The sequence below is a fragment of the Oncorhynchus mykiss genome, chromosome 10 (genome assembly GCF_013265735.2).
Source record: "Oncorhynchus mykiss isolate Arlee chromosome 10, USDA_OmykA_1.1, whole genome shotgun sequence".
Lineage (NCBI taxonomy): Eukaryota > Metazoa > Chordata > Actinopteri > Salmoniformes > Salmonidae > Oncorhynchus > Oncorhynchus mykiss.
This window is the reverse complement of record NC_048574.1, coordinates 68,831,393-68,858,205: the sequence shown is the minus strand read 5'-3', so window position 1 is coordinate 68,858,205 and position 26,813 is coordinate 68,831,393. Positions and strand designations below refer to the sequence as shown.

General features: G+C 45.8%; 1 protein-coding gene across 14 annotated transcripts in view; it reads right to left on the bottom strand.

The window, feature by feature from the left end:
- The window catches only part of LOC110498435 (type II inositol 3,4-bisphosphate 4-phosphatase), a 243,404-nt gene that overhangs the window by 31,063 nt on the left and 185,528 nt on the right, over positions 1 to 26,813 (bottom strand). For all 14 annotated transcript variants that reach the window (XR_005034211.1, XR_005034210.1, XM_036933670.1 and 11 more), the window contains 3 exons: positions 20,541 to 20,645; positions 17,338 to 17,446; positions 9,759 to 9,942 (listed from right to left, as the gene is read on the bottom strand). Coding sequence is in view for 12 of the 14 variants with exons in the window: in XM_036933670.1 (XP_036789565.1) it covers positions 9,759 to 9,942; positions 17,338 to 17,446; positions 20,541 to 20,645 (398 nt within the window). In the remaining 2 variants the exon portion in view is untranslated. The remainder of the gene's footprint in view (positions 1 to 9,758; positions 9,943 to 17,337; positions 17,447 to 20,540; positions 20,646 to 26,813) is intronic.

Sequence of the window (26,813 nt, the reverse complement as noted above, 5' to 3'; positions counted from 1 at the left end):
GTGTACCTCTCTGAGGTGAGAGAGTAGAGAGGAATATGTTTACCTCTCTGAGGTGAGAGAGGGTTGAGAGGAGTCTCTGAGGTGAGAGAGGGGTAGGTGGCACTTTGGATGTTGGAGGGCTTGTACGGAAACAGTGTGAGACTGGAGAATGGTGTCTTTGTCCCTCAGTAGCTATCTAGACCGTAGTTGCTCCTGGAAGATCTCTGTGTTTTCAGGGATCTGTTTCAGCTGTATATCTGCAAAGTGATCTGATAAGGAACAATCTGTATGTCTGTATATTAACTGAACAGAACAAAAACCCCTGCTAGCACTGGGAGTCATAGAGGCCTGGTTTTGGCAGACAGCCTTTCTTGTAGGGCCTTACCATACAGGGTCATGGTGGTGGTTGAATAGTACATGTGTGAACAAACAGTAACAGAGCGGGATTCCATTCCATTCAATAAATGCCTATCATGTACAGTATATAGATTACATTATAACTGTCAATGAATCATTTTAGGGCGGTATAACTCTGGATTGAAATACATAACTTGATTAACATTTGGTGCAAGTTCACATTTACTTCTATTAGGAGAAAACTTTATCAACACTCGCATACTCGCATGCACAAAAATGCACACATGCACACACTTCCCCACAACCCAACCCCACACACTTCCCCACAACCCAACCTCACACACTTCCCCACAACCCAACCCCACACACTTCCCCACAACCCAACCCCACACACTTCCCCACAACCCAACCCCACACACTTCCCCACAACCCAACCCCACACACTTCCCCACAACCCAACCCCACACACTTCCCCACAACCCAACCCCACACACTTCCCCACAACCCAACCCCACACACTTCCCCACAACCCAACCCCACACACTTCCCCACAACCCAACCCCACACACTTCCCCACAACCCAACCCCACACACTTCCCCACAACCCAACCCCACACACTTCCCCACAACCCAACCCCACACACTTCCCCACAACCCAACCCCACACACTTCCCCACAACCCAACCCCACACACTTCCCCACAACCCAACCCCACACACTTCCTCACAACCCAACCCCACACACTTCCCCACAACCCAACCCCACACACTTCCCCACAACCCAACCCCACACACTTCCCCACAACCCAACCCCACACACTTCCCCACAACCCAACCCCACACACTTCCCCACAACCCAACCCCACACACTTCCCCACAACCCAACCCCACACACTTCCCCACAACCCAACCCCACACACTTCCTCACAACCCAACCCCACACACTTCCCCACAACCCAACCCCACACACTTCCCCACAACCCAACCCCGCACACTTCCCCACAACCCAACCCCGCACACTTCCCCACAACCCAACCCCCCACAACCCAACCCCCCACAACCCAACCCCACACACTTCCCCACAACCCAACCCCACACACTTCCCCACAACCCAACCCCACACACTTCCCCACAATCCAACCCCACACACTTCCCCACAACTCCACACACTTCCCCACAATCCAACCCACAACCCAACCCCACACACTTCCCCACAATCCAACCCCACACACTTCCCCACAACCCAACCCCACACACTTCCCCACAACCCAACCCCACACACTTCCCCACAACCCAACCCCACACACTTCCCCACAACCCAACCCCACACACTTCCCCACAATCCAACCCCACACACTTCCCCACAACCCAACCCCACACACTTCCCCACAACCCAACCCCACACACTTCCCCACAACCCAACCCCACACACTTCCCCACAACCCAACCCCACACACTTCCCCACAATCCAACCCCACACACTTCCCCACAATCCAACCCCACAACTCCACACACTTCCCCACAATCCAACCCACAACCCAATCCCACACACTTCCCCACAATCCAACCCCACAACCCAACCCCACACACTTCCCCACAATCCAACCCCACAACCCAGCCCCACACACATCCCCACAACCCAACCCCACACACTTCCCCACAACCCAGCCCCACACACTTCCCCACAACCAAGCACCACACACTTCCCCACAACCCAACCCCACACACTTCCCCACAACCCAACCCCACACACTTCCCCACAACCCAACCCCACACACTTCCCCACAACCCAACCCCACATACTTCCCCATAACCCCACACACAAATCAGTGAAGCAAAAAACCTCAATAGGATCAAACCTCCCACAAAAACCCAAAAGGAACTTAAAATGCCAAAATCCATATTCAAACAGATATGTGCTTATCTTCCACGACATTCATTTGCAATCGATGGAAGACATTTGGTTTTCATTGGCTTTCCTGGGCTGACTGAACAATGCATGGAGAGAGACATGGTATTTCACACTCTGGTCATATTTGCTCTTGTTAACTGCGGGGTCAAGGGACCAAGCTATTTGACTGTGACAAAGCCCATCCAGAGCCATTGTTATTATATTAGGATTAGACTAACAATGACTCAGATAGTTGATATTCTAATAGACTAACTCACAATGACTAAGATAGTTGATATTCTAATAGACTAACTCACAATGACTCAGATAGTTGACATTCTAATAGACTAACTCACAATGACTCAGATAGTTGATATTCTATTATCTTCCGGCGCCGGCAGAGATGGCCGCCTCGCTTCGCGTTCCTAGGTTTTTTTTCACAAGCATTTCGCTACACTCGCATTAACATCTGCTAACCATGTGTATGTGACAAATAAAATTTGATTTGATTTGATTATTAGACTAACTCACAATGACTCAGATAGTTGATATTCTAATAGACTAACTCACAATGACTATGATAGTTGATATTCTAATAGACTAACTCACAAGTTGGTGGTTGAAGATATCCCTCTAGTGGTGTGGGGGCTGTGCTTTGGCAAAGTGGGTGGGGTTATATCCTTCCTGTTTGGCCCTGTCCGGGGGTGTCCTCGGATGGGGCCACAGTGTCTCCTGACCCCTCCTGTCTCAGCCTCCAGTATTTATGCTGCAGTAGTTCATGTGTCGGGGGGCTAGGGTCAGTTTGTTATATCTGGAGTACTTCTCCTGTCCTATTTGGTGTCCTGTGTGAATCTAAGTGTGCGTTCTCTAATTCTCTCCTTCTCTCTTTCTTTCTCTCTCTCGGAGGACCTGAGCCCTAGGACCATGCCCCAGGAATACCTGACATGATGACTCCTTGCTGTCCCCAGTCCACCTGACCGTGCTGCTGCTCCAGTTTCAACTGTTCTGCCTTATTATTATTCGACCATGCTGGTCATTTATGAACATTTGAACATCTTGGCCATGTTCTGTTATAATCTCCACCCGGCACAGCCAGAAGAGGACTGGCCACCCCACATAGCCTGGTTCCTCTCTAGGTTTCTTCCTAGGTTTTGGCCTTTCTAGGGAGTTTTTCCTAGCCACCGTGCTTCTACACCTGCATTGCTTGCTGTTTGGGGTTTTAGGCTGGGTTTCTGTACAGCACTTTGAGATATCAGCTGATGTACGAAGGGCTATATAAATAAATTTGATTTGAATATAACTCAGATAGTTGATATTCTATTAGACTAACTCACAATATAACTCAGATAGTTGATATTCTAATAGACTAACTCACAATATAACTCAGATAGTTGATATTCTATTAGACTAACTCACAATATAACTCAGATAGTTGATATTCTATTAGACTAACTCACAATATAACTCAGATAGTTGATATTCTAATAGACTAACTCACAATATAACTCAGATAGTTGATATTCTATTAGACTAACTCACAATATAACTCAGATAGTTGATATTCTAATAGACTAACTCACAATATAACTCAGATAGTTGATATTCTATTAGACTAACTCACAATATAACTCAGATAGTTGATATTCTATTAGACTAACTCACAATATAACTCAGATAGTTGATATTCTATTAGACTAACTCACAATATAACTCAGATAGTTGTTATTCTATTAGACTAACTCACAATATAACTCAGATAGTTGATATTCTAATAGACTAACTCACAATATAACTCAGATAGTTGATATTCTATTAGACTAACTCACAATATAACTCAGATAGTTGATATTCTAATAGACTAACTCACAATGATTCAGATAGTTGATGGTCTCCAGGTTGATTCTCTCTCTCTGTTGTTTGCATTTCGGGTAGATTTGAAAGTAGTGAACCATTCTTAGGGGAGGATTGTCTATACTGCGCTGTGTGGTGCATTTGAAGGTGTTGCGTCTGACACAGAAAAACTCTCAGGGTCGGTTTCTCAGACAGCGAGTCCACTAAACACACGGTACAATATCAGATGAATGTGTGTTCTAATCTAGGACTTGGTTTTAACTGTCTCTGGTGAAAGAAAAACACATTTCAAATCGCTCGCTTTGTTATCTTATCCTACTTTTGCTCACCTCAATCTCAAGTGAGAACTTCACTTCACTTTGGTTCTCACCTTCACCTACTGTGGAGAACTAAGGACCGGAAATCCCCTGAGAGAAAGAAACATTGCGTTCTTCAATACATCTGTGATCTCAACTGAGGGAAAAGTGCAAGTCAGAGGTGAAATGCTTACGGTTGGAGGAGTGGTTTTTATGTGTAATACTGTATGATCTAAAGTAGATGAAAGAACTGCAAGAGGAGGAGTGGTTTTTATGTGTGATACTGAATCTTTGATCTAAAGTAGATGAAAAAACTGCAAGGCTATACGCTCACTGCTGATTTGAAGAGGATGAGAGGAGTTGTCTGTACTATACTGTATGATTAGGGTTATAAATCTACTGGTCATTTACCAAAGTTACTGGAATCTTCGGTAACGCTGGTAATTAACAGGTCGTCTACGGCAACGCTGGTAATTAACAGGTCGTCTACGGCAACGCTGGTAATTAACAGGTCGTCTACGGCAACGCTGGTAATTAACAGGTCGTCTACGGCAACGCTGGTAATTAACAGGTCGTCTACGGCAACGCTGGTAATTAACAGGGCGTCTACGGCAACGCTGGTAATTAACAGGTCGTCTACGGCAACGCTGGTAATTAACAGGGCGTCTACGGCAACGCTGGTAATTAACAGGTCACCTACGGCAACGCTGGTAATTAACAGGTCGTCTACGGCAACGCTGGTAATTAACAGGTCGTCTACGGCAACGCTGGTAATTAACAGGGCGTCTTCGGCAACGCTGGTAATTAACAGGGCGTCTACGGCAACGCTGGTAATTAACAGGTCGTCTACGGCAACGCTGGTAATTAACAGGTCGTCTACGGTAACTCTGGTAATTAACAGGTCGCCTACGGTAACTCTGGTAAGTAACAGGTCACCTACGGTAACTCTGGTAAGTAACAGGTCACCTACGGTAACTCTGGTAAGTAACAGGTCACCTACGGTAACTCTGGTAAGTAACAGGTCACCTACGGTAACTCTGGTAAGTAACAGGTCACCTACGGTAACTCTGGTAAGTAACAGGTCACCTACGGTAATTCTGGTAATTAACAGGTCATCTACGGTAACGCTGGTAATTAACAGTTAACTCTGGTAATTAACAGTTAACTCTGGTAATTAACAGTTAAACTCTGGTAATTAACAGGTCATCTATGGTAACTATGGAAATTAACAGGTAATCTATGGTAACTATGGAAATTAACAGGTAATCTATGGTAACTCTGGTAAGTTATACTTGAATAATAAAAAATTCTCATATAAAGTATAATTTGTTTATATCCGTGTCCATATTGTCCATGAGTTTCTAGTGGATGTGGATCAAGAGAAAATAGTCAAACTAATTTAAAAAAAATCAACGATGGCATTCATTTGAATTAACTCTGCAAATCCTCCTACTATTGACTTTTTCACAATTGCCACCAGTTTGGCACCGAAACATTTACAACAAAGACATAAAAATAAAAATATATCAATAATATTTCATGCTGAAACCCACACCAATGGTATTCACTAAGTTGATGGTTTATATTTAGGATAATGTTTTACGGCTTTGTCATTCTATAAATATTTTTTAAATCTTATTATTTTATATATGTTCACATGTGATAAGGCCACACAGAGGGACAGAGATAATTACAGACACCTGCGATAATCTGAAGTACCTGTATAAAATTCCCCCAAAACCTTGAAAGCTACCAAAAGTCTGGTAGTTTACTGATACACTTAGAAAGTTTCCAGTAATATACCCTCCCTTTGCAAACCTACACTACCGGTCAAAAGCTTTAGAACACCTACTCATTCAAGGGTTTTTCTTTATTTTTCACCTGGGATCCTTTTCCAACAGTCTTGAAGGAGTTCCCACATATGCTGAGCACTTGTTGGCTGCTTTTCCTTCACTCTGCGGTCCGACACATCGCAAACCATCTCGATTTGATTAAGGTCAGGGGATTGTGGATGCCAGGTCATCTGATGCAGCACTCCATCACTCTCCTTCTTGGTAAAATAGCCCTTACACAGCCTGGAGGTGTGTTGGGTCATTGTCCTATTGAAAAACAAATGATAGTCCCACTAAACACAAACCAGATGGGATGGCGTATCGCTGCAGAATGCTATGGTAGCCATGCTGGTTAAGTGTGCCTTGAATTCTAAATAATTCACAGACAGTGTCACCATCAAAGCACCCCCACACCACCTCCTCCATGCCTTACGGTTGGAAATACACATGCGGAGATCATCTGTTCACCTACTCTGCGTCTCACAAAGACACAGCGGTTGGAACCAAAAATCTCCAATTTGGACTCCAGACCAAACAACAAATTTCCAATGGTCTAATGTCCATTGCTCACGTTTTGTGGCCCAGGCAAGTCTCTTCTTCTCATTGGTGTCTTTTAGAAGTGGGTTCTTTGTAGCAATTCGACGATGAAGGCCTGATTCACACAGTCTCCTCTGAACAGTTGATTTTTAGATGTGTCTGTTACTTGAACTCTGTGAAGCATTTATTTGGGCTGAAATTTCTGAGGCTGGTAACTCAAATGAACTTTGGGTCTTCCATTCCTGTGGCGGTCCTCATGAGAGCCAGTTTCATCATAGAGCTTGAAGGTTTTTGCGACTGCACTTGAAGAAACTTTCAAAGTTCTTGACATTGTCCACATTGACTGACCTTCGTGTCTTAATGTAATGATGGACTGTCGTTTCTCTTTGCTTATTTGAGCTGTTCTTGCCATAATATGGACTTGGTGTTTTACCAAATAGGGCTATCTTCTGTAAACCACCACTACCTTGTCACAACACTACTGATTGGCCCAAACACATTAAGAAGGAAAGAAATTCCACAAATTAACTTTTAATAAGGCACACCTGTTAATTGAAATGCATTCCAGGTGACTACCTCATAAAGCTGGTTGAGAGACTGCCAAAAGTGTGCTGTCAAGGCAAAGGGTGGCTATTTGAAGAATATGAAATATAAAATATATTTTGATTTCTTTTTCTTTTTGGTTACTACATGATTCCATAGGTGTTATTTCATAGTTGTGATGTCTTCACTACTATTCTAGAATGTAGAAAATAGTAAAAAATAAAGAAAAACTCTGGAATGAGTAGGTGTTCTAAAACTTTTGACCGGTAGTGCATGTATGGTACTTCCTACTTTATTAAAGGAGAAACATGTACAGAGAGGAGAAAGATGTTGAATGGAAAGTGCTAGATATAGACTGGGAGAGGTGATGACCTCATAGCCATGCCTGGTAGGCACGCCGTATCCAATGTAATTTAACACAGGACGTTTTTCTGCCCAAATAAGGCAATCCTCTTATACTGTAGCAATGCATAGAAGATAATAGTAATAGGTATTCTGCGCTTTTGGACATAAGCATCAGTTCCCAGAAGGCAGGAGATGAATTGATGCATCGTTCTTTCACTGATCATCATCACCACCAATAGCAGCAGTAGCAGTAATAACACAGCATCTGAGAACCCGTAGATCGTTGTAGATCTTTTTTTTGTTTCATAGTGTGAGTTTTCTGTTTTAAACTCCCCACTATCCCTTTCCCTGAGGGGAGTGTCACAGCATCCACCCGGCCCAGTGACAACACTCCTCCATAGCCTTGAATCGAAGCTGAAAATTGTGAAATAATCTGTTTGAATCCCAGGCTAACTTCTCCCCCCACTGCTCATCTCACTCCCAGACTCTCTGGAGGAGAAGTCTCTGTGTGAGACGCTGGCAGTGGGAGCTGTCCTTGGTGAGTAACGTGACTGTGGATCAAACCTCTATCTGCTTTCATTAGGGCTCTGTCTGTCTCTCTCGCTCTATGGACCGAAACTCCACAGCCATCTGTCTGGACAGAGGACACACACCAACCCAGGGAGCCAGCATGGCTGTGTGTGTGTGTGAGTGAATGTGTGTTTTGAGAGTTTCCGTGGAAACGCCACGGGTAGACCACCTCATACATTATATGGTGAAAATTGTGTGCTGAATGTGTGGTGTTGCTAGGCGGACTATGGATTATCAATGTGTTGTTGTTTTTGTCACACTGCTTTGCTTCATCTTGGCCAGGTCGCAGTTGTAAATGAGAACTTGTTCTCAACTGGCCTACCTGGTGAAATAAAACATGTTAAATAAATAAATAATTGATAGAGGAGCTACTTAGGGTGAACTCAGCACTATAAGCAAATGTGCAAACACACATTCTATGACAGACTACTCATACATATGACATGAACAGCTATCCAACGGACAACCATCAATCAATCTCCCCATCCAACTATATTTTTCCCCCGTACACACCCTACCACAAGCCTCCCTCACTCCGCCCACACACACACACCCTACCACAAGCCTCCCTCACTCCGCCCACCACCCACACACATCCAATAACCGAGACAGAGACACACAAAGTTTGAAGTTCCAATCAGAGGAGCAGGGCCGGTGCTGACCAGGCCGCCTGCGTGTCTAATCAAGGATGAGGGGAAGCGGTGACAGAGAGAATGTACCAATGAAGCTGTCTGATTGGGCTCTACTCCACTGTGGCAAAAACAATCTCTCACTCACTCACTGCAGCAGATTGCAAATCTGACAGCACCAGATGTAATTCATAATTACACGGATAAAACACCAAGTGTCTTGTTCATAAAACTCTGCGCTTGTGGACTCGCAATTCACTTGAGTTGGTTTTGTCGTTTTAATGATGAGTTATGGACAGTGGGTATGACGAGAGGTGTGTGCGTGTTTGGGGTGTGTTTAACCCTAGAGCTAGATGTCTTCACGGCAGATGTTTTGTAGTAGTACGCTTGAAGGGCAACTTCAGGTCACTAAAATACACTTGCTGCAGCCAAATATATTAAACAAAATACAGTATAAACAATCATCTCTGAGGCAAAGCATGTTCACACTCAGAGTCACTGTAAAGGAGATTTTCTACAAATAGCTCCAGTTGTAATCCCCCTGGTAGCTCACCTCCCAGGCTTCACCTCCCAGGCTTCACTTTGCCTGATTACACACTAGCACAGCAGGAGGGAAGAGCTCTAAAATGAGCTCCCCTGTGGTGCTACACACATCCAGATGGTGGGGGGGGGGGGGGGGGGGGGGGGGGGCTACAGATCCAGACAAGTTAAGCATAGCACTTCTACCTGTACCTTTGAGCTCCATCGTGAGGGAAAGGAACATGGACAGAGGGGGTAGATTGTGGTGGTAGTTGGAGACCTGTGTGGCTAGAGATCCAGCCAGGGACACTAAGTAGCACTCCCACCCCAGGCTTGGAGCTAAATGGTGGGGAAAAGAACAAGGAAAGAGCTGGTAGTTCTGATAGTTGTGGTGGTAGAGGCCTACTCACCTTTCCAGCCAGGGTCTTGAGTGCCTCCCTCAGCCCAGCCATGGAGTGCTGCTGGGCGGCCTGAAGCAGCTGGTCTGCCAGGCCCGAGATGAGAGGTTGGAGATGGCCCACACTGTGCAACACCTCCTGGGCTTTGGCTGTGTGCTCCGGGGAGTAGTAGATGCACTGGTATGCTGTGCTGAAACTGAAGAGGTGATGGAGAGAGAGAGAGAGAAATTGTTGTTATTATTATATTTATGCTTATTTATTTTATCATCTTGTGTCCTTTAACCATTTGTACATTGTTAAAACACTGTATGTTTTGACATTTCTGTATGTGTAATGTTTACTGTTAATTTTTATTGTTTATTTCACTTTTGTATATTATCTACCTCACTTGCTTTGGCAATGTTAACACATGTTTCCCAAGCCAATAAAGCCCCTCGAATTGAATTGAGAAAGAAAGAGAGAGAAAGAGAGAGAAAGAGAGAGAAAGAGAGAGAAAGAGAGAAAGAGAGAAAGAGAGAAAGAGAGAAAGAGAGAGAAAGAGAGAGAGAGAGAGAGAGAGAGAGAGAGAGAGAGAGAGAGAGAGAGAGAGAGAGAGAGAGAGAGAGAGAGAGAGAGAGAGAGGAAAAGAAAAGGGTCAAGATTTTAGAGGATTGTAAACAGCAGTGTAGATAAAAACGGATAAAATAAGAAACATTGTAAAAACTCAGGTTTTACCATTTATTGCATGCGGTTAAATTTGACTGTATGAATCCAGCTAGTTTCAGCAGTGCTAAACATATTCAACTATTTTACATACTCAGAAGTTCACCATATTTGACTCTACTAACTTGACCGGAGAGAGCGAGAAGTGAGAAACGAAGGAGATGGATCAATGATACTGTAGACAGAACCTGGGCCTGGGAGTTATTTAGATTAAATCAATGACTTGCCCACAGAGTAACCAATGTCCAGGCATATTGCAAACCACCTGCAAGAACAGATTCATTTCAGCTCATTCTGCCTCCAATCAATAGCCAACCCATGATATGTCATTAGTAAGCAGAACGTACACATTCCCCATACAATTATTTTGTCCATTTAGAACAGTGATGACTATGGATCGGTTTGTAGTTTAAGATAATAGGGTAATCAAAAACAATCCACTGGTAAACGTTTTCTAGTTGGATTCATTACCGCCACGATACAGTGTGTGGTATAGTCTGGATACAGTAAGTAAAATGTTGCTCTAGTTGCCTGAAACTGTATCATAGATCAATGCTTTCCAACGCTTCAATCTAAAACAACCTAATTAATATCTGCAGCCAGATGAAAATTATGAATAATTAATACTTGAAAAAATTTTTAGGGAAGCGTTTTACCCTCAGATGAAACGTGTTTTGTCCGTTCATAGATTCAGGGCACATCAGTCCCAATCAAACGTTCACCTCAAGTAAAGTTTCAATGACTTTCATTGAGTTCTCCACAGTGATTTCCTGCCATCAGACCAAGCGCGTGCGTTAACGAAGCAGCGATTTGAGGCAGTCAACCCTCCCAGCTCGTTTAGATTCAGCTCTGAACATCCTGTATGTAGGCCAGACCCTGGAGCCAGATCCCAAGGCATAACTGACTGAAGACTGAAAGAGTGAATGTCTTGAGAACGAGAGAGCGAGTAGAAAAGAAGAGTCCTCAAAGCAATCTTTTCTGACACATCCTCTACCTGCTTCATCAGTACAGTGCCAAAACCTGGGGACCTTTATTACTTCAGGTGTACTTCAGGGGGCTAGCTAGCTGCTGCCAATGTAGCATCTGATTGGTTAGCGCTAACAAACGCTGGCCTTGTCATTACGGCTAATGAGTTCTCTGGGGATAGGCCACCCGCTGCAACCCATAGACAATCAGACTTCGGCCTCTTATAAGATCCAGTAGCATCTTATCCCATCTCTACAGAGTAGCCTAGCCTATAGTCAATACTAGGGAAGTTGCTAGGGAATACGAGGGAAAAAGCCAACATTTGTTTGAATGCTAACTTACGTAAGTCATTTCGTTAAAACTTGGGTATTCTCTTTGAGTTTGAGTTCTTATTACCACATTATACAGGAGGGTACAAATGTTAGAAGATCAATAAAACAGAATACCACCGGAAAAACAACATTGTCTGAGTGAGGCAGACAGAGACTCATGAGCTAATTCCAGCTGCATAACAACACTTTTGACTCATAAGTACAAATCCAGCCATTAGGTATCCTGTGCTGTGGATAATCAGTGTTTACACATGGTCCCTACCGCCTGATGCCACAGGAGAGCATTGACCTATATCGGAGCTGGTTATTGGAGGGAAACCATAATTTCCTCATCAGGATGGCCTGTCAGTCCAATAAGCTAGCTAGCTTCCACCAAAGCCAAGATGGCTGCCGACAAGCACAGTGAAGAGAACAGAAACCCTGCTTGTTAAGGGAAAGCTTGAAAATGGACACCCGACCTGGAATATCCTTGTTTACAATGGTGGAGGAATGTTGTTGTTAGGTGTTTAATCAAGAAGCAAAGGATTTTGGTTGTGTTTCTTAGCATCTACTGGCAATTTGCTGAGCCACAAGCTAGCTAGTTTAATGTAAAATACATGTTTGTATACATGTTTTTACTCTGCAGATGATCTTATATCTCCGGTAGGTTACATCTGAGAGAACCAGAACCCCCCAGGAGGGGGTGAGGGGGGGTCTTTATCGACCCAACTCTCCCCCAGACACAGCCTCCCTAGTGGGCTAGCTATCCCACACCTCGCTCTCCACCCTGGAGCATCCACCCACCCACTCTAGACCTACCTATTAGAAGGAATTATCAAAACTAGCAAATAGTAAGCAGTCTAGCAAAACGTCCTCCCTTGATGTTCCTAAACGATCAATGGGAATTGGTTATGACAGTAATGAGAGGGAGAGAGGGAAAGAGAAAAAGGAGGAGAAGAAGAAGAAGCAGCAGCCTCTCGTCTCTAATTAAGCCCGTGTCTCTGGCTCATGGCTAATTAATAGTGGGGAAGGAAATTAATGAAGAGCTTCCAGGCCTGCTGTTGACAGCCAGCAGGAGCAGAACACTGCATCGGAGGACGGCAGGACCCGGGCCAAAAAACACACTCTGTCATTGAGACACAGACAGGCCTGGCACTGTAAGGCAACTGATTGTAGACCAGTCTGGTCACTGCTAAAGCCCACTCTGTCATAAGTGAGAGGACTGTATAGCAACTGATCCTAAACCAGCATGGACCTGACCAGACCAATGACATTACAAAAACCGACTCCGTCATAGAGACAAGGCTGGAATGCAACTGATCGCAGACCAGTTAATAGGGCCACTGTCAAAGTCCTCCTCCATCAAACGGACATACAACCTGCACCAGACTGATGCCAGAACAGCCTGTGTTTGAACAAGATTGTGTCCATTGGTTCCTCAGGTCTGGTTCCCCAAAGCCCAGTTTGTCGTAAGACAGTGCTGGATAGCAACTGATCTTAGAACTGTTTCTCAAATCAAATAAGGACCAACAGCCACTCTCTCACGGGACTAGGCACTGATTTCAGACCAGTCCTTACTATAAATCTGACCAAGGCTACTGCCAAAACCCACACTATCATATAGGAGGACAGAAGCATAGAAATATGGAATGAAATGCACAGTTTCTTACATCTGACCAGGGCTACTGCCCTTCTCCATCACACAGACAGACAGCCTGATGCCAAAACAGCCTGTGTTTGCACAAGATAGTGTTAATTAGTTCACTACTGGTTCTAATACTGTCACGTTCTGACCTTAGTTCATTTGTTATGTCTTTGTTTTTGTATGGTCAGGGCGTGAGTTGGGTGGGTTGTCTATGTTTGTTTTTCTAGGAGTTGGTATTTCTGTGTTTGGCCTGGTATGGTTCTCAATCAGAGGCAAGTGTCAATCGTTGTCCCTGATTGAGAACCATACTTAGGCAGCCTGTTTTCACCCTTGATTTGTGGGTGATTATTTTCTGTTGAGTGTTTGTATTCTGCACCAGACAGAACTGTTTCGGTTTCGTTCGTTCACTTTGTTGTTTTTGTTCAGTGTTCAATTTCTTTATTAAAAACATGGACACTACCCACGCTGTGCATTGGTCCTCACCTTCTTCCACCGACGACCGTTACAAATATGCAACTTATTTTGCTCCTTGGCACTCCAGTATCTCTACTTGCACATCACCATCTGCACATCTATCACTCCAGTGTTAATGCTAAATTGTAATTATTTCACCGCTATGGCCTATTTATTGCCTTACCTCCTTAATCTTACTACATTTGCACACACTGTATAGATTTTTCTATTGTGTTATTGACTGTATGTTTGTTTATTCCATGTGTAACTCTGTTATTTGTGTCACACTGCTTTGCTTTATTGTGACCAGGTTGCAGTTGTAAATGAGAACTTGTACTCAACTGGCCTACCTGGTTAAATACAATTTAAAAAACTACCAAGGTCCTCTCTTTGAAACCAACAGGCATCTGTCTGTTTAACGAACTGCCTGGGAATAACACACACACACCCTATTTAGTTGGACTTTAGTTTTGCAAGTGAAGTTAAACCTTGACATCAGGGGACTCTATTAGGTGTATGTACTGTAGCCTGAACCAAACTGTCCCTGCTGTGACTGCTGCTCCCCTCCACACCCCAAAATGACCGTTAGGCAGTGTTGCCTGAGCAGACGGCGGCCCCACAACAATAAAGGTCAGATACTCGGCAGTGCGTACAGCGAAGGAGCGACACAGCACAGCTTGCGCATGCACACGCACACACACACACACACAACACCTGACCTCATAAGCTGGGGCAGCCTTCATGCTGGGGCCCAGTGCGTGTACACACAAGCACACACACAATTGGAGAGAGAGAGAACGAGAGAGAGAGAGTACTGTATAAAAACAACAAGTGCTTCAACCTCAGCCCAGCAGTGTTCCCCCTTACAGATCCTGATGATGCACATTAAATAAACCTGGGCTCCAGCCAAAGTAAGCGTCTACTGTACAAAAAGCTGAATGATTCAAAGGAGGGGCTTGTTAAAGAAAGATTAGTCTGCTACGTCTACAGGGTTCAATTAAAAAGAAGGAAAAAAAGAAAATCGTTGACTTTTCAAACAGCCATTTGGGTGGAAGGCATTAATGAAAGCTAAATGCACCTGCCCTGTATGTAAATAGCTTTGTAGGATACTGATGGGGCCCGAAGTGCAGCTGTTAATTTTACTTCCTTTCAAGGCCCCATACTAAGAAGATACCGCTGGCTCTGGCTGTTGCTCCCATCCCGCTCTCTCTCCCTCTCCCCATCTCTCGCCTCCCTCTCTTTCGCACACTCCTCTTCTATCCCCTCTTCCTTCCCAACCCACTCGCTCTCTTCACCATCTCCCACCTCCCTCTCCCCTCTCCCTCTTCGATCTCCCCTCCCTCCATCGCTGCTCTCTCCCCCCTCCCTCTCCCCTCTCTCGTCTCCCCCTTCCCCTCCTCTAGGTGCCCGAGATGAATGGCTCTTTTTTTGCCCTCCTGGTTCCACCTCCAGCTTTTTCATTTTTCCTCTCCTCCCTTTGATTCATTTATATGTCATTGAACAGTCAAGTCTCACATCTAGACTAGTGTTCCCTTTAATCAAAGACGATTACAAAAGGCTCTTGTTCAAAGGCAGGGTGTCTGTCTGTGTGTGTCTACAGATTAGGTCTAACCTCGCTATCTATTTTCATAACATGACTTAATTTCAATTTATTTCAAAACACAAAACACGGTCTTCAACAGCACATTGAAGAGCACCTCTTGGCAGATACGCTCTAGTCAAAATAAAAGTGTCCACCGTGGCATAACATGCAAATTAAGTCACGGGAATTGATTTGCCCCCATTGAAAGAAAACATGCAACTCCATTAAAATGCCAACGAGGCAAATAGAAGCAAATCCAAGATAACCATGGAGAGGAGCATGAAATCCCATTTTAGGGAAATGACTGACAAATGACTGGATTTCGGGTCAGACATGAGATGGGGCTTGGCAGTTGGCTGTTCCTCGATTAGCCAGGCGGAAAATTGAAAAATATAAGCTACAGTTAGCTAAGTCAAATATGAGACAAAAAAGTATCCCTGGGTACTCCTTCCTTGCCCAGTCTAATCTCTCTTTCAAAGCAATTGATTTTACTTCAGTGGACTCTCTTCGTTCCAAAATATATACTAACTCTTATCGTAGTGTATGCTAGCAGATAAGCGTTGACTACCGGGCAAATTCGCTTGTGCAGTTCATCAAAAAAAAAGTTCTAACTTATATTTCTTTAAACTTCTTTTCTCTTGGTTTCATTCTTTCTTTCTCTCTCTTTCTTTCTCTCCATCTCCTCTTACCCTCTTCTTTGTTGAGCTCTAAACTCAGTGTAACTAATTGGCTCTGACATGGTCCATAATGACTCGGCACTCGACAGAGAAGCTTTGGGGAAAATCACCTCTCATTTCCTCAGGCATCACTCAAGTGGCCACACGCTGAACCCATGACAACCCCCCTCCATCTTACAGCATGGGAAGGGCAAACGTCGACAAGATACAAAACGCTGATCTCAGATCGGAGGACATTAAAGCGGCCATCTTGATTAACGACCCCAGGGCCAAGCTGTATTCCTAAAAACGTCTCAGTGCTGATCTAGGATCAGTTTAGCATTTTACCTAATATTGAATACGATGAAATGGACGGGGGAGGGCCTGATCCTAGATCAGCACTTCTTACAATGAGACGCTTTATGAATAGGGGGGATGGTGGTTGGGACTGTTACTGTACTGTCACTGTTCTCAGTTCACCTACATCACTATATTACCCCCATCGGGGTGTTTGTCAGGCCTGTGACGGCCCCGCTCGATGAGAACATACTAATTAGACATGTCTTCTCCGTCAGAGAGAGAGAGACTCTACATCATGCACACAGCCACAGCCCGCGATGGGCGCTAGGTAATTGAATCAAACAGACACAATTCAATCACAGTCTCTCGGCGTGTCAATAGGGACGAGTCAGGGTTATTGCGAAGGGACCTGGAAGATCCAAAATGGCCACCGCACAGAGAGAGAAGCCGGTGAGTAAATACAAAAAGCCTGAGTCAGTCAACAGTCTCAACGGCATTAGGGCCTACGCCCCTCCAGTCAAATAAAGCCGTCAGTGGCAAACAGAGCAGATCCCAATTGAGTCAAACCTCCCAGCTCAGCTGTCACTAACAGTACTGCGTAGCCTAGCCCTACTTGCACAAATCAAATCCTTATGTCAGGACCAAATGAATCTGTCACTACCAATGCTGGCCCTGCTACATTCACCTGTCGTTAGCAGAACAAGCCTCACATGAAATCCAGTCAGAGACAGACTTACATCCATCCTTCTCTGTTAGTATCCTATACCTCTCCACCCTAAAGTGGGCCAATCCAAAATGGCACCCCGTACCCAGGCCAAAAGTAGTGCACTGTACTATACATGGAATATGGTGCCTTTTTGGACAAAGACACTAACGCTTTATTTAACCAGGAGGGTTGCATTTGGGTATGAATCTATTGTCCAAGGCAGCCCTGTCTCTGCTGCATGGTATGTGTTGTATAATGAGGCTGTCTCACCTCTTCTTCTCTGCCTCATGTCTGCTCAGTAGTCGCTGCAGCCCTCCGCCCTTAAAGCCCTGGAAGTGGGCCGCTGGGGCCCCCACCGTGATCACGTCATAGAATGCATCTGGGGAGGCAAGAAGGTGTCCCGCCTGGGGTTAGCGGGAACTGTGTTGTACAGTACAATACACCAAGTAGAGAGAAAGGGATGGGAACATGAAGAAGGGGGGGTCAAGAAGGAGGGGAGGGTTTGAGAAAAAGACAAACATGAGACTTCTATAAACTTTTTTTCCTCAGAAGGAAGGTGGAAAATTGTGACGCAGGACAATAGTCATACAAGGTTTTGTTTGGAATATGTAGAGGAGAGGTGATGATGATGATGATGATGATGATGATGATGAGTTTGTGAGTGTGTGAGTGTGTGTGTGTGTGTGTGTGTGTGTGTGTGTGTGAGTGTGTGAGTGTGTGTATGTGTGTGTGTGTGTGTGTGTGTGTGTGTGTGTGTGTGTGAATCCTCCAGTGTGGTGGTTTAGTGCGGTGGAGGTCAGCTAACAAACGGCCTCTGGGACGGCAGAGCAGCCAGCCGCCACAGAAAGTCCTGTTTGAAGTCCCGTCGACAGCAATTACTGACAGCGCTGCTCTGAATGCGAAGGGTTGTGGTTGGCACTCGCCCCACGCTTCCGTCTTAATGATCCCATGGTCGCCGACATGGCCCCCTTGTCCCCCACCTCTCCCTGCTCGGCCCCTGGGTTCTCAAACTTCCCAGCTCCCCTTAATTGGCTACTGCCTCACAACATACAGCGACACAATGAAATACAATGGTGAGCCGGCAACATCACTCACACGGGCCAATTTGCTCTAGCTGATTTCCTAGTGTCCCCCCTCCGCCCCCCCGTCTGCCCCCATAAATCGACTGGAGAACCATAGGGTGGGGGGGGGGACCTGTCTCCTCTCCCTGGGAGGAGAAATTATTGCGGGCCGGTGAGATACATTTGAATAATTCATACTTACTTAAACAGGACATGGGAATGGGTTAAGGGAGATAAAATGTCCCTTTTACATAGCCCAAATGGACACTGTTTCCTTACTCTGCAATTATTGAGAGGCTGAGGAATAAGGAGCTAATATCTTTAAGTAGTTAAGTAGCATTAAGTAGTTATTATTGAGTTAACCTTAGCTCAGAGACGCACAGTTAGAGACCAAGCATTTATGCTATGACTATTGTGAATAACATTTACCATTGAACATTTCACCAAATAATAATCCAAGGAAAATTACTCAAAAATGTGAGGACTGTGGTTCGTATCCATTTAAAAGTAATCACATTTATTACAGTTACGCAATAAGAATACAATTTGCAAATGATACATACCAGAAATCTTCACGATAAAAAGGATACAAAATATCCTTTTTAAAATAAGTCTTTACAGCATAGAATATTCACCACGACAGTACCAACGTATTTCACGTTAACCAATGACTCCATGATCGAAGTTAAAGCTCAACTTTTATTCTTCCAAGAGAGCCAATTCCCTGGATCTCCTATTGTCTAATTAACTTCACTTTGATGGCCCAAAACATGACAACAAAGACATGAAAACTTACACATTCTCGGATCTAATCACCACACCTCAACACCGTATGATAAGAGCACACCTGTGTTGCTCTTCTTTGAACTATCCGCCGCCCGATGAACAGAACGACAGTTTCTCTGTAGCAATAAATCCAATATTATTACAGTACAATTAAACATATCAACCGCCGTAGCTCTACCTGAACTCTTGAAACAATCCAAACATTAATTCCGTCGATTCAAGTCTGTCTTTACACCTCTCCTGGCTTCAGTGACCCTAGGACATATGTGGGAATGTCTCTTCCTCGAGATGGCCACAGATGTGATCGCCCCTAGATGGTCTGTCGTTCAAACAATGCCATAAATGGTGACTGAGTCATCATACTGTGCTCCCACGCTAGCCAGTCGCTAGTCGCTAGTATCGTCACCTTCTCTCATTCTCTCGCTACATGATCAACAGTGGAACGCAAATCCAAATGCAAAAGCTATGCATGGTTTGGTTTGGTTTGGTTTGGTTTGGTTTGGTTTGGTTTGTTTGGGAGGAAAGAAAAACCAAACTAGAGGAAATACGACTATAATTCCTGACAAGCACAGAAAATTAGGTGACTAACAGAAAGGATGCTGATGTCATTTACATGGATGGACGCGTGTTTAACACATGCTTTCCTGGAACGCAAGGCAAAGTGAATCGTTTTTCACCCCAAAGGAAACAACTGCCCAAGGGAGTGACCAGACTAGACTATGTGGAAGCCATTTTATCAACAAACAAAGCACCAACGTGTGTTTCAAGAGCTATTATGTCTTCTGAAACTTGGCAGCAGAAACCAAGCTGAACTGAACCAGGAAAGATCTCTTTCAACAAATTCTCCCTCTTTCTCAGGGGTGGTAGACTTCTGACTAACCCTTCTTTTTGACCAGTCAGTCAGTAGTCATGGTTTTCGCTAACAGCTCCATTCCCCTTATTCTCCTTATTGTATGTCCCTGATGTGCAGAGTAGTCGAGATCTGTGTCAAGGCTTGTCTAGCCTTCAACTTTACAATCAATCAAATGGTGAGAAAACCCGAAACTGCGGAACATTCCCCAAGAGCTAGCGCGTTTGCAGTTACTGAGCGCATCCCAGAGCTAGCGTGTAGAAGCGTGTCAGCGGCCATAATGCATTTTGACAAGTCTAGGGCTGAACTACAGAGAGGTGAGTATTGGGGTTGGTTGTAGAGGGAGATGGAAGCTCTAAGCCAGGCTATTCTGTGTATTCCCTCTCAGGGCCAAACGCGTAGGGCTTCGTGATACCATTGTCTGTCGGTCGGTCTGTCTGTCAGGGTTAATGTGCACCTGTCAGCACCCCAGATGCCTCTGATCCGCGCCTTGTGCGCTCTCCTGACAAGAGAAGAAGTAGAGCAAAGGACGTGAACTCTTGAACTGCAACGGCTGTAGGTGACGTTCAAGAACCCAGTGCTCATTCCCAGCAGCTGGAAAACCCCCGTGAAGTTGTAATAGTCAGGGTTATATTCATTAGGGCACACCATAACCCTGAAAACTAAAATGTACATTTCTTATTGGACAAGTCCAGCTAGTCCTTCCCTGTTTGAATCCGTTTTTGGTGCCTAATGAATACAACCCGTATGCTTTATAGGTCCATTTGGACACACACCTGTTTGTCTGGGACACGTCACCCTCATCCTCTGGGTGTGCAGGTTGATAGGGATGAACTCTAGATACCTCTGGGCCTTGCTGCAGCTCGGCTTGAACGACGGACCTGGAAAAGATAGAGAAGAAAAGATGTGTCAGTATTGGACACATTGCAAGCCATTAAGATACTTATACCTATACCACGTCAGGCAAAAGGCCTCATAGTAGAGCCCAGTGACACCCAGCACTCCCTCCCATCTGGTCTTGCAACGCTTAGTGGTCTCTCTCAAATCCACACTATTAGCTCAACTTTAAAGCGCCACTGCATCACATAACTAAACGCAGAAAGCACCAAATTCAGCTTCTTCATCTTCAGTGTCATAGATTACAAGATCACGTTATCAAACTCATAGACCAAACACAGGAGCCAATCGGCTGCATGCCACCAATCCTTAAGGAGTCACACCCTTGAGTACAAAACTGTTTCGTCTGGACTCAGGAGTGTATTCATTACGCCGATTCTGTTGCAAAACTTTCTTTAAACGGATGCAAACGGAACGAAACGGACCTACCTGAATGTCCAATAGAAACCCTTGTTTTGTTGCAAAACGTAACTGTTTGCAACTGTTTGGACGAATGATTACACCCCAGTTCATTACTAGCATGTGCTTCTTATCTGGCTGAGCTTGTAGCTCCAGTTATGACCCTCACATGTCAGACAGACAGAAATATATACCTTTTAAAAATACAGCTATTACAAACACCTATATCTTCTAATGGACAAGTTATGCATAGCTACTGTAAAATCACTTTAAAGCCTGGATTTACCTTCCAATGCAAGATACTTAGAAATATATATCACAGATACCAGAGACTTCTCCGTATTTCAAAACCAGTTCAATTTCAGATCAGGCCTTCCAATGCATCCACTAATGTACAGTGTAATCCTCTAAGCATAGGATTTGATCCTCTTTTGCACCACTTGCTTTGTACCAAACTTCCAATTAAAACGGTACCCCCAAAAGATAAAGCACAGGCTTATGCTGAAGATGAAAAACACTATCTGACGCTCCACGCCGGTAGCGTAAATCCTAAATATGTAAATAGAGCAGGAAAACTTTCTTTGAAATAGGGCTAAGCTTTTAAGAACAGTCAAACAACGCAGGCTATCTGACATTTTGCGGTGTTTGCTGAAGGAGAGGGTATTTGTGTGAGTCAAGATAAAGGTAGGGAAAAAAACAGGTACACACACATACACGCACACACACACACACGAGGGAAAAACGTATTCTCCTCAAACAAACATTTGAAGTTCTCTTCCAAATGACTTCCACATCAAAAATGTTTAATTGGCTTTTCTCTCGATTCGATCAGAACTCTGTGTTTCCAGCTTTGAGAAATTCCACGCAACTCAAACAATCAATCAGACATCCAAACATGGGGGAAAAAAACATGTTGATGTGTCTGCATAAGGACTGGGTGCATATACCCTTGTCCTGTGTATTCCATTTGAGCAGAGAGGTCTATACATCCCATTTGTCAACATAATGTTGGAATCCCATTTTAGACAAAAGTCCTTTCAGCCAAGACTATAATAAACTGTTCCAAGTAGATGTTTGCGGTGCTAATTCCAAATATATATCCACAGGGAAAAGCACACGCAGGATACCAAAGTTATAGGCTCAGTAATTTCATTTATTTAGATATCCTGCTTGTGCTTTTCCCTGTGGATATATATTTTACATCCCATTTCCCCATCCCACCCAGCGTTAGGAGGACCCAGTGAGCGTTCGCACGTACAGGAGTCAGTGTGCTGTCTAGGACACCACACGTGTCCCCACTACCACCCATGAAACATTTAACTGCTGTCTTCCAGTGGGCTACACTTACAACATGCTAGCCTGATGTCCACACAGGCTCCAGATTATTGACTGTACATTTTTGTACAGGCCCTACATGGGATGCTAGCTAGGATTCAAGTCTGTTTCATTCCTTTGCCATGTGTGATGGCCAAATACCCAAATTATATCCGGCTATTCATTTAATATCTGTATCACCACCCTTCAAAAGCTCCTAGTTTGGCAGCCATCTTGATATTCTTGTTTCTGACATCACATATTCATCTGTAGCATTTAGATAAACAAGCCCTATGACCTCTCCCAGCTGTGCTAGATTGAAGGATCTCTTACGGCTAATGCTAAAGTCTGCCATGGGCCTTGCCATCACTTCGGCTCAGTGGGCTGCCACCAGTCACTCTGTCAACTGTGTGCACTGGTGCTAATCGAGCTAGCGACCGGTGCGGGTTAGATGAATTAGCCGTAGCAAATTCCCATCTGTTTGCCCAGGTGGTCAGTCTGTGTGACAGGAGGGAGCCAGGATACTGACCCACACACAGCTGGCTGGCCAGAGTGGAGGGGGTTGGAGTGGAGGGACTCTCTCATTCTGATTTAACCCTGATCTTACCAGGTAAGTTGACTGTGAACACATTCTCATTTACAGCAACGAACTGGAGAATAGCTACAGGGGAGAGGAGGGGGGATGAATGAGCCAATTGGAAGCTGGGGATGATTATGTGGCCATGATGGTATGAGGGACAGATTGGGAATTTAGCCAGGACACCGGGGTTAACACCATGGGACAGAGAGTCAGGACACCTGTTTAACATCCCATCAGAAAGACAGCAGCTTACACAAGGCAATGTCCCCAATCACTGCCCTGGGCCATTGGGATATTTTTGGGGGGACCAAAGGAAAGAGTGCCTCTTACTGGCACTCCAACACCACTTCAAGCAGCATCTGGTCTCCCATCCAGTACCAACACTGCTTAGCTTCAGAGGCAAGCCAGCAGTGGGATGTAGGGTCTCTCTCTGTCAGCTGGAAGACACATTATGGGATGCCTTTGGATCGCTAACTTCAGAAACGGTTGTTCAATCCACTAACGATTACAGAAGTGGCAGAAAGTACCTTCTCCTTCCTGTACCAATCCATCCATGAACATAGTCAATATCGTCTTTGATTAGGGCCATTTCAACCATCTGGAGAGTTCAAAAACCTTTTCCAATGCAGTATCACACATCCTTCTAAATGAAAAAGCCAATATGTAGCACTAGGAGCAGTCGCAGCATCCAACCAGGCCCGGTAGCTAGCTAGCAGCATAGACTTTAAAGAAGCTTAGCAGTGGGGGGGGGGGGGGGGGGGGGGGGGGGGGGGCTGGTGCTGAGGTAAGCAGAGGAACACAGCAAAAGCCTCAGCGTTCACAGGCTCCTCAGGCCGCCTCAGGACACACTTGGCACAGCAAACATGACTCCCAAATAACCACCGCCGGGACGGGAGGCCGGGGTTCAGATTGATGCTGGGATGGATTTGTGCATTTAACATTTTTCCTATTCTCCCTCCACTCCTCTTGTGCGGTGCAGACAGGGATACATGTTTTGGGGTGGCTAAGGGAATTCTCTCAGAGTGTATCCGAGGATTTCCTTTCATACAAATAGCAGGCAACTTAGAGCTCCCACAGTGGAGGAACTGGAAACACACTGGTGGTGTCTGTAGACTGTCTACAATATACAGGACTACAGTGGCTCACACACTACTTCATCCCTCTGGCCCCTCTGTAACAATATAACAAGACTATTTAGTCTAGAAGGGGGACTTTGCTCACCATGATTGAAGAGCGAGTGACAGACGGGTCTTTACTGTCGCTGACCGAGGAAGGCCAACAAACATTCACTAACGGGATTAACCAAGCTTCTAATTCGCCGGCCGGCAAACAATAGGAGTGGGAGAGATGATGAATGAATGAATTATTAGAGCATCTGAAGTATGCTGGGGTCATTCCAGCTTAATAAATAAGGATTTATTCACTCAACCCCCACCCCCTCGACTACAGGCACAAATCCCCACAGACTACTGGCACACAACGCAGTGAGTCCATCCTCCTCAAACCCCCACAGGCTATTGGTACACAACGCAGTGCGTCCATCCTCCTCAAACCCGCCACAGGCTACTGGTACACAACGTAGTGCGTCCATCCTCCTCAAACCCCCCACAGGCTACTGGTACACAACGCAGTGCGTCCATCCTCCTCAAACCCCCCACAGGTTACTGGTACACAACATAGTGCATCCATCCTCCTCAAACCCCCCACAGGCTACTGGTACACAACATAGTGCATCCATCCTCCTCAAACCCCCGACAGGCTACTGGTACACAACGTAGTGCATCCATCCTCCTCAAACCCCCACAGGCTACTGGTACACAACATAGTGCATCCATCCTCCTCAAACCCCCCACAGGCTACTGGCACACAACGCAGTGAGTCCATCCTCCTCAAACCCCCCACAGGCTATTGATACACAACATAGTGCATCCATCCTCCTCAAACCCCCCACAGGCTACTGGTACACAAGGTAGTGCATCCATCCTCCTCAAATCCCCACAGGCTACTGGTACACAACATAGTGCATCCATCCTCCTCAAACCCCCACAGGCTACTGGTACACAACATAGTGCATCCATCCTCCTCAAACCCCCCACAGGCTACTGGTACACAACGCAGTGCGTCCATCCTCCTCAAACCCCCACAGGCTACTGGTACACAACGTAGTGCGTCCATCCTCCTCAAACCCCCGACAGGCTACTGGTACACAACGTAGTGCATCCATCCTCCTCAAACCCCCACAGGCTACTGGTACACAACATAGTGCATCCATCCTCCTCAAACCCCCGACAGGCTACTGGTACACAACGTAGTGCATCCATCCTCCTCAAACCCCCACAGGCTACTGGTACACAACATAGTGCATCCATCCTCCTCAAACCCCCCACAGGCTACTGGTACACAACGCAGTGCATCCATCCTCCTCAAACCCCCGACAGGCTACTGGTACACAACGCAGTGCGTCCATCCTCCTCAAACCCCCACAGGCTACTGGTACACAACATAGTGCATCCATCCTCCTCAAACCCCCCACAGGCTACTGGCACACAACGCAGTGCGTCCATCCTCCTCAAACCCCCGACAGGCTACTGGTACACAACGTAGTGCATCCATCCTCCTCAAACCCCCCACAGGCTACTGGTACACAACGCAGTGAGTCCATCCTCCTCAAACCCCCCACAGGCTACTGGTACACAACGCAGTGCATCCATCCTCCTCAAACCCCCACAGGCTACTGGTACACAACGCAGTGCATCCATCCTCCTCAAACCCCCACAGGCTACTGGTACACAACGTAGTGCATCCATCCTCCTCAAACCCCCACAGACTACTGGTACACAACGCAGTGCGTCCATCCTCCTCAAACCCCCCACAGGCTACTGGTACACAACATAGTGCATCCATCCTCCTCAAACCCCCGACAGGCTGCTGGTACACAACATAGTGCATCCATCCTCCTCAAACCCCCGACAGGCTACTGGTACACAACGCAGTGCATCCATCCTCCTCAAACCCCCACAGGCTACTGGTACACAACGCAGTGCATCCATCCTCCTCAAACCCCCACAGGCTACTGGTACACAACGTAGTGCATCCATCCTCCTCAAACCCCCACAGACTACTGGTACACAACGCAGTGCGTCCATCCTCCTCAAACCCCCCACAGGCTACTGGTACACAACGTAGTGCATCCATCCTCCTCAAACCCCCACAGGCTACTGGTACACAACGTAGTGCATCCATCCTCCTCAAACCCCCACAGGCTACTGGTACACAACGCAGTGCGTCCATCCTCCTCAAACCCCCCACAGGCTACTGGTACACAACGCAGTGCGTCCATCCTCCTCAAACCCCCGACAGGCTACTGGTACACAACGCAGTGCGTCCATCCTCCTCAAACCCCCGACAGGCTACTGGTACACAACGTAGTGCATCCATCCTCCTCAAACCCCCCACAGGCTACTGGTACACAACGTAGTGCATCCATCCTCCTCAAACCCCCACAGGCTACTGGTACACAACATAGTGCATCCATCCTCCTCAAACCCCCCACAGGCTACTGGTACACAACGCAGTGCGTCCATCCTCCTCAAACCCCCCACAGGCTACTGGTACACAACGCTGTGCGTCCATCCTCCTCAAACCCCCGACAGGCTACTGGTACACAACGCAGTGCGTCCATCCTCCTCAAACCCCCGACAGGCTACTGGTACACAACGTAGTGCATCCATCCTCCTCAAACCCCCCACAGGCTACTGGTTCCCCAAGTAGTGCATCCATCCTCCCTCCTCCTCTTCAATCTCACTTTCCCTCTCCCCCACTTTCACACCCTCTCACTTGTAACATTGCAACTAGCCAC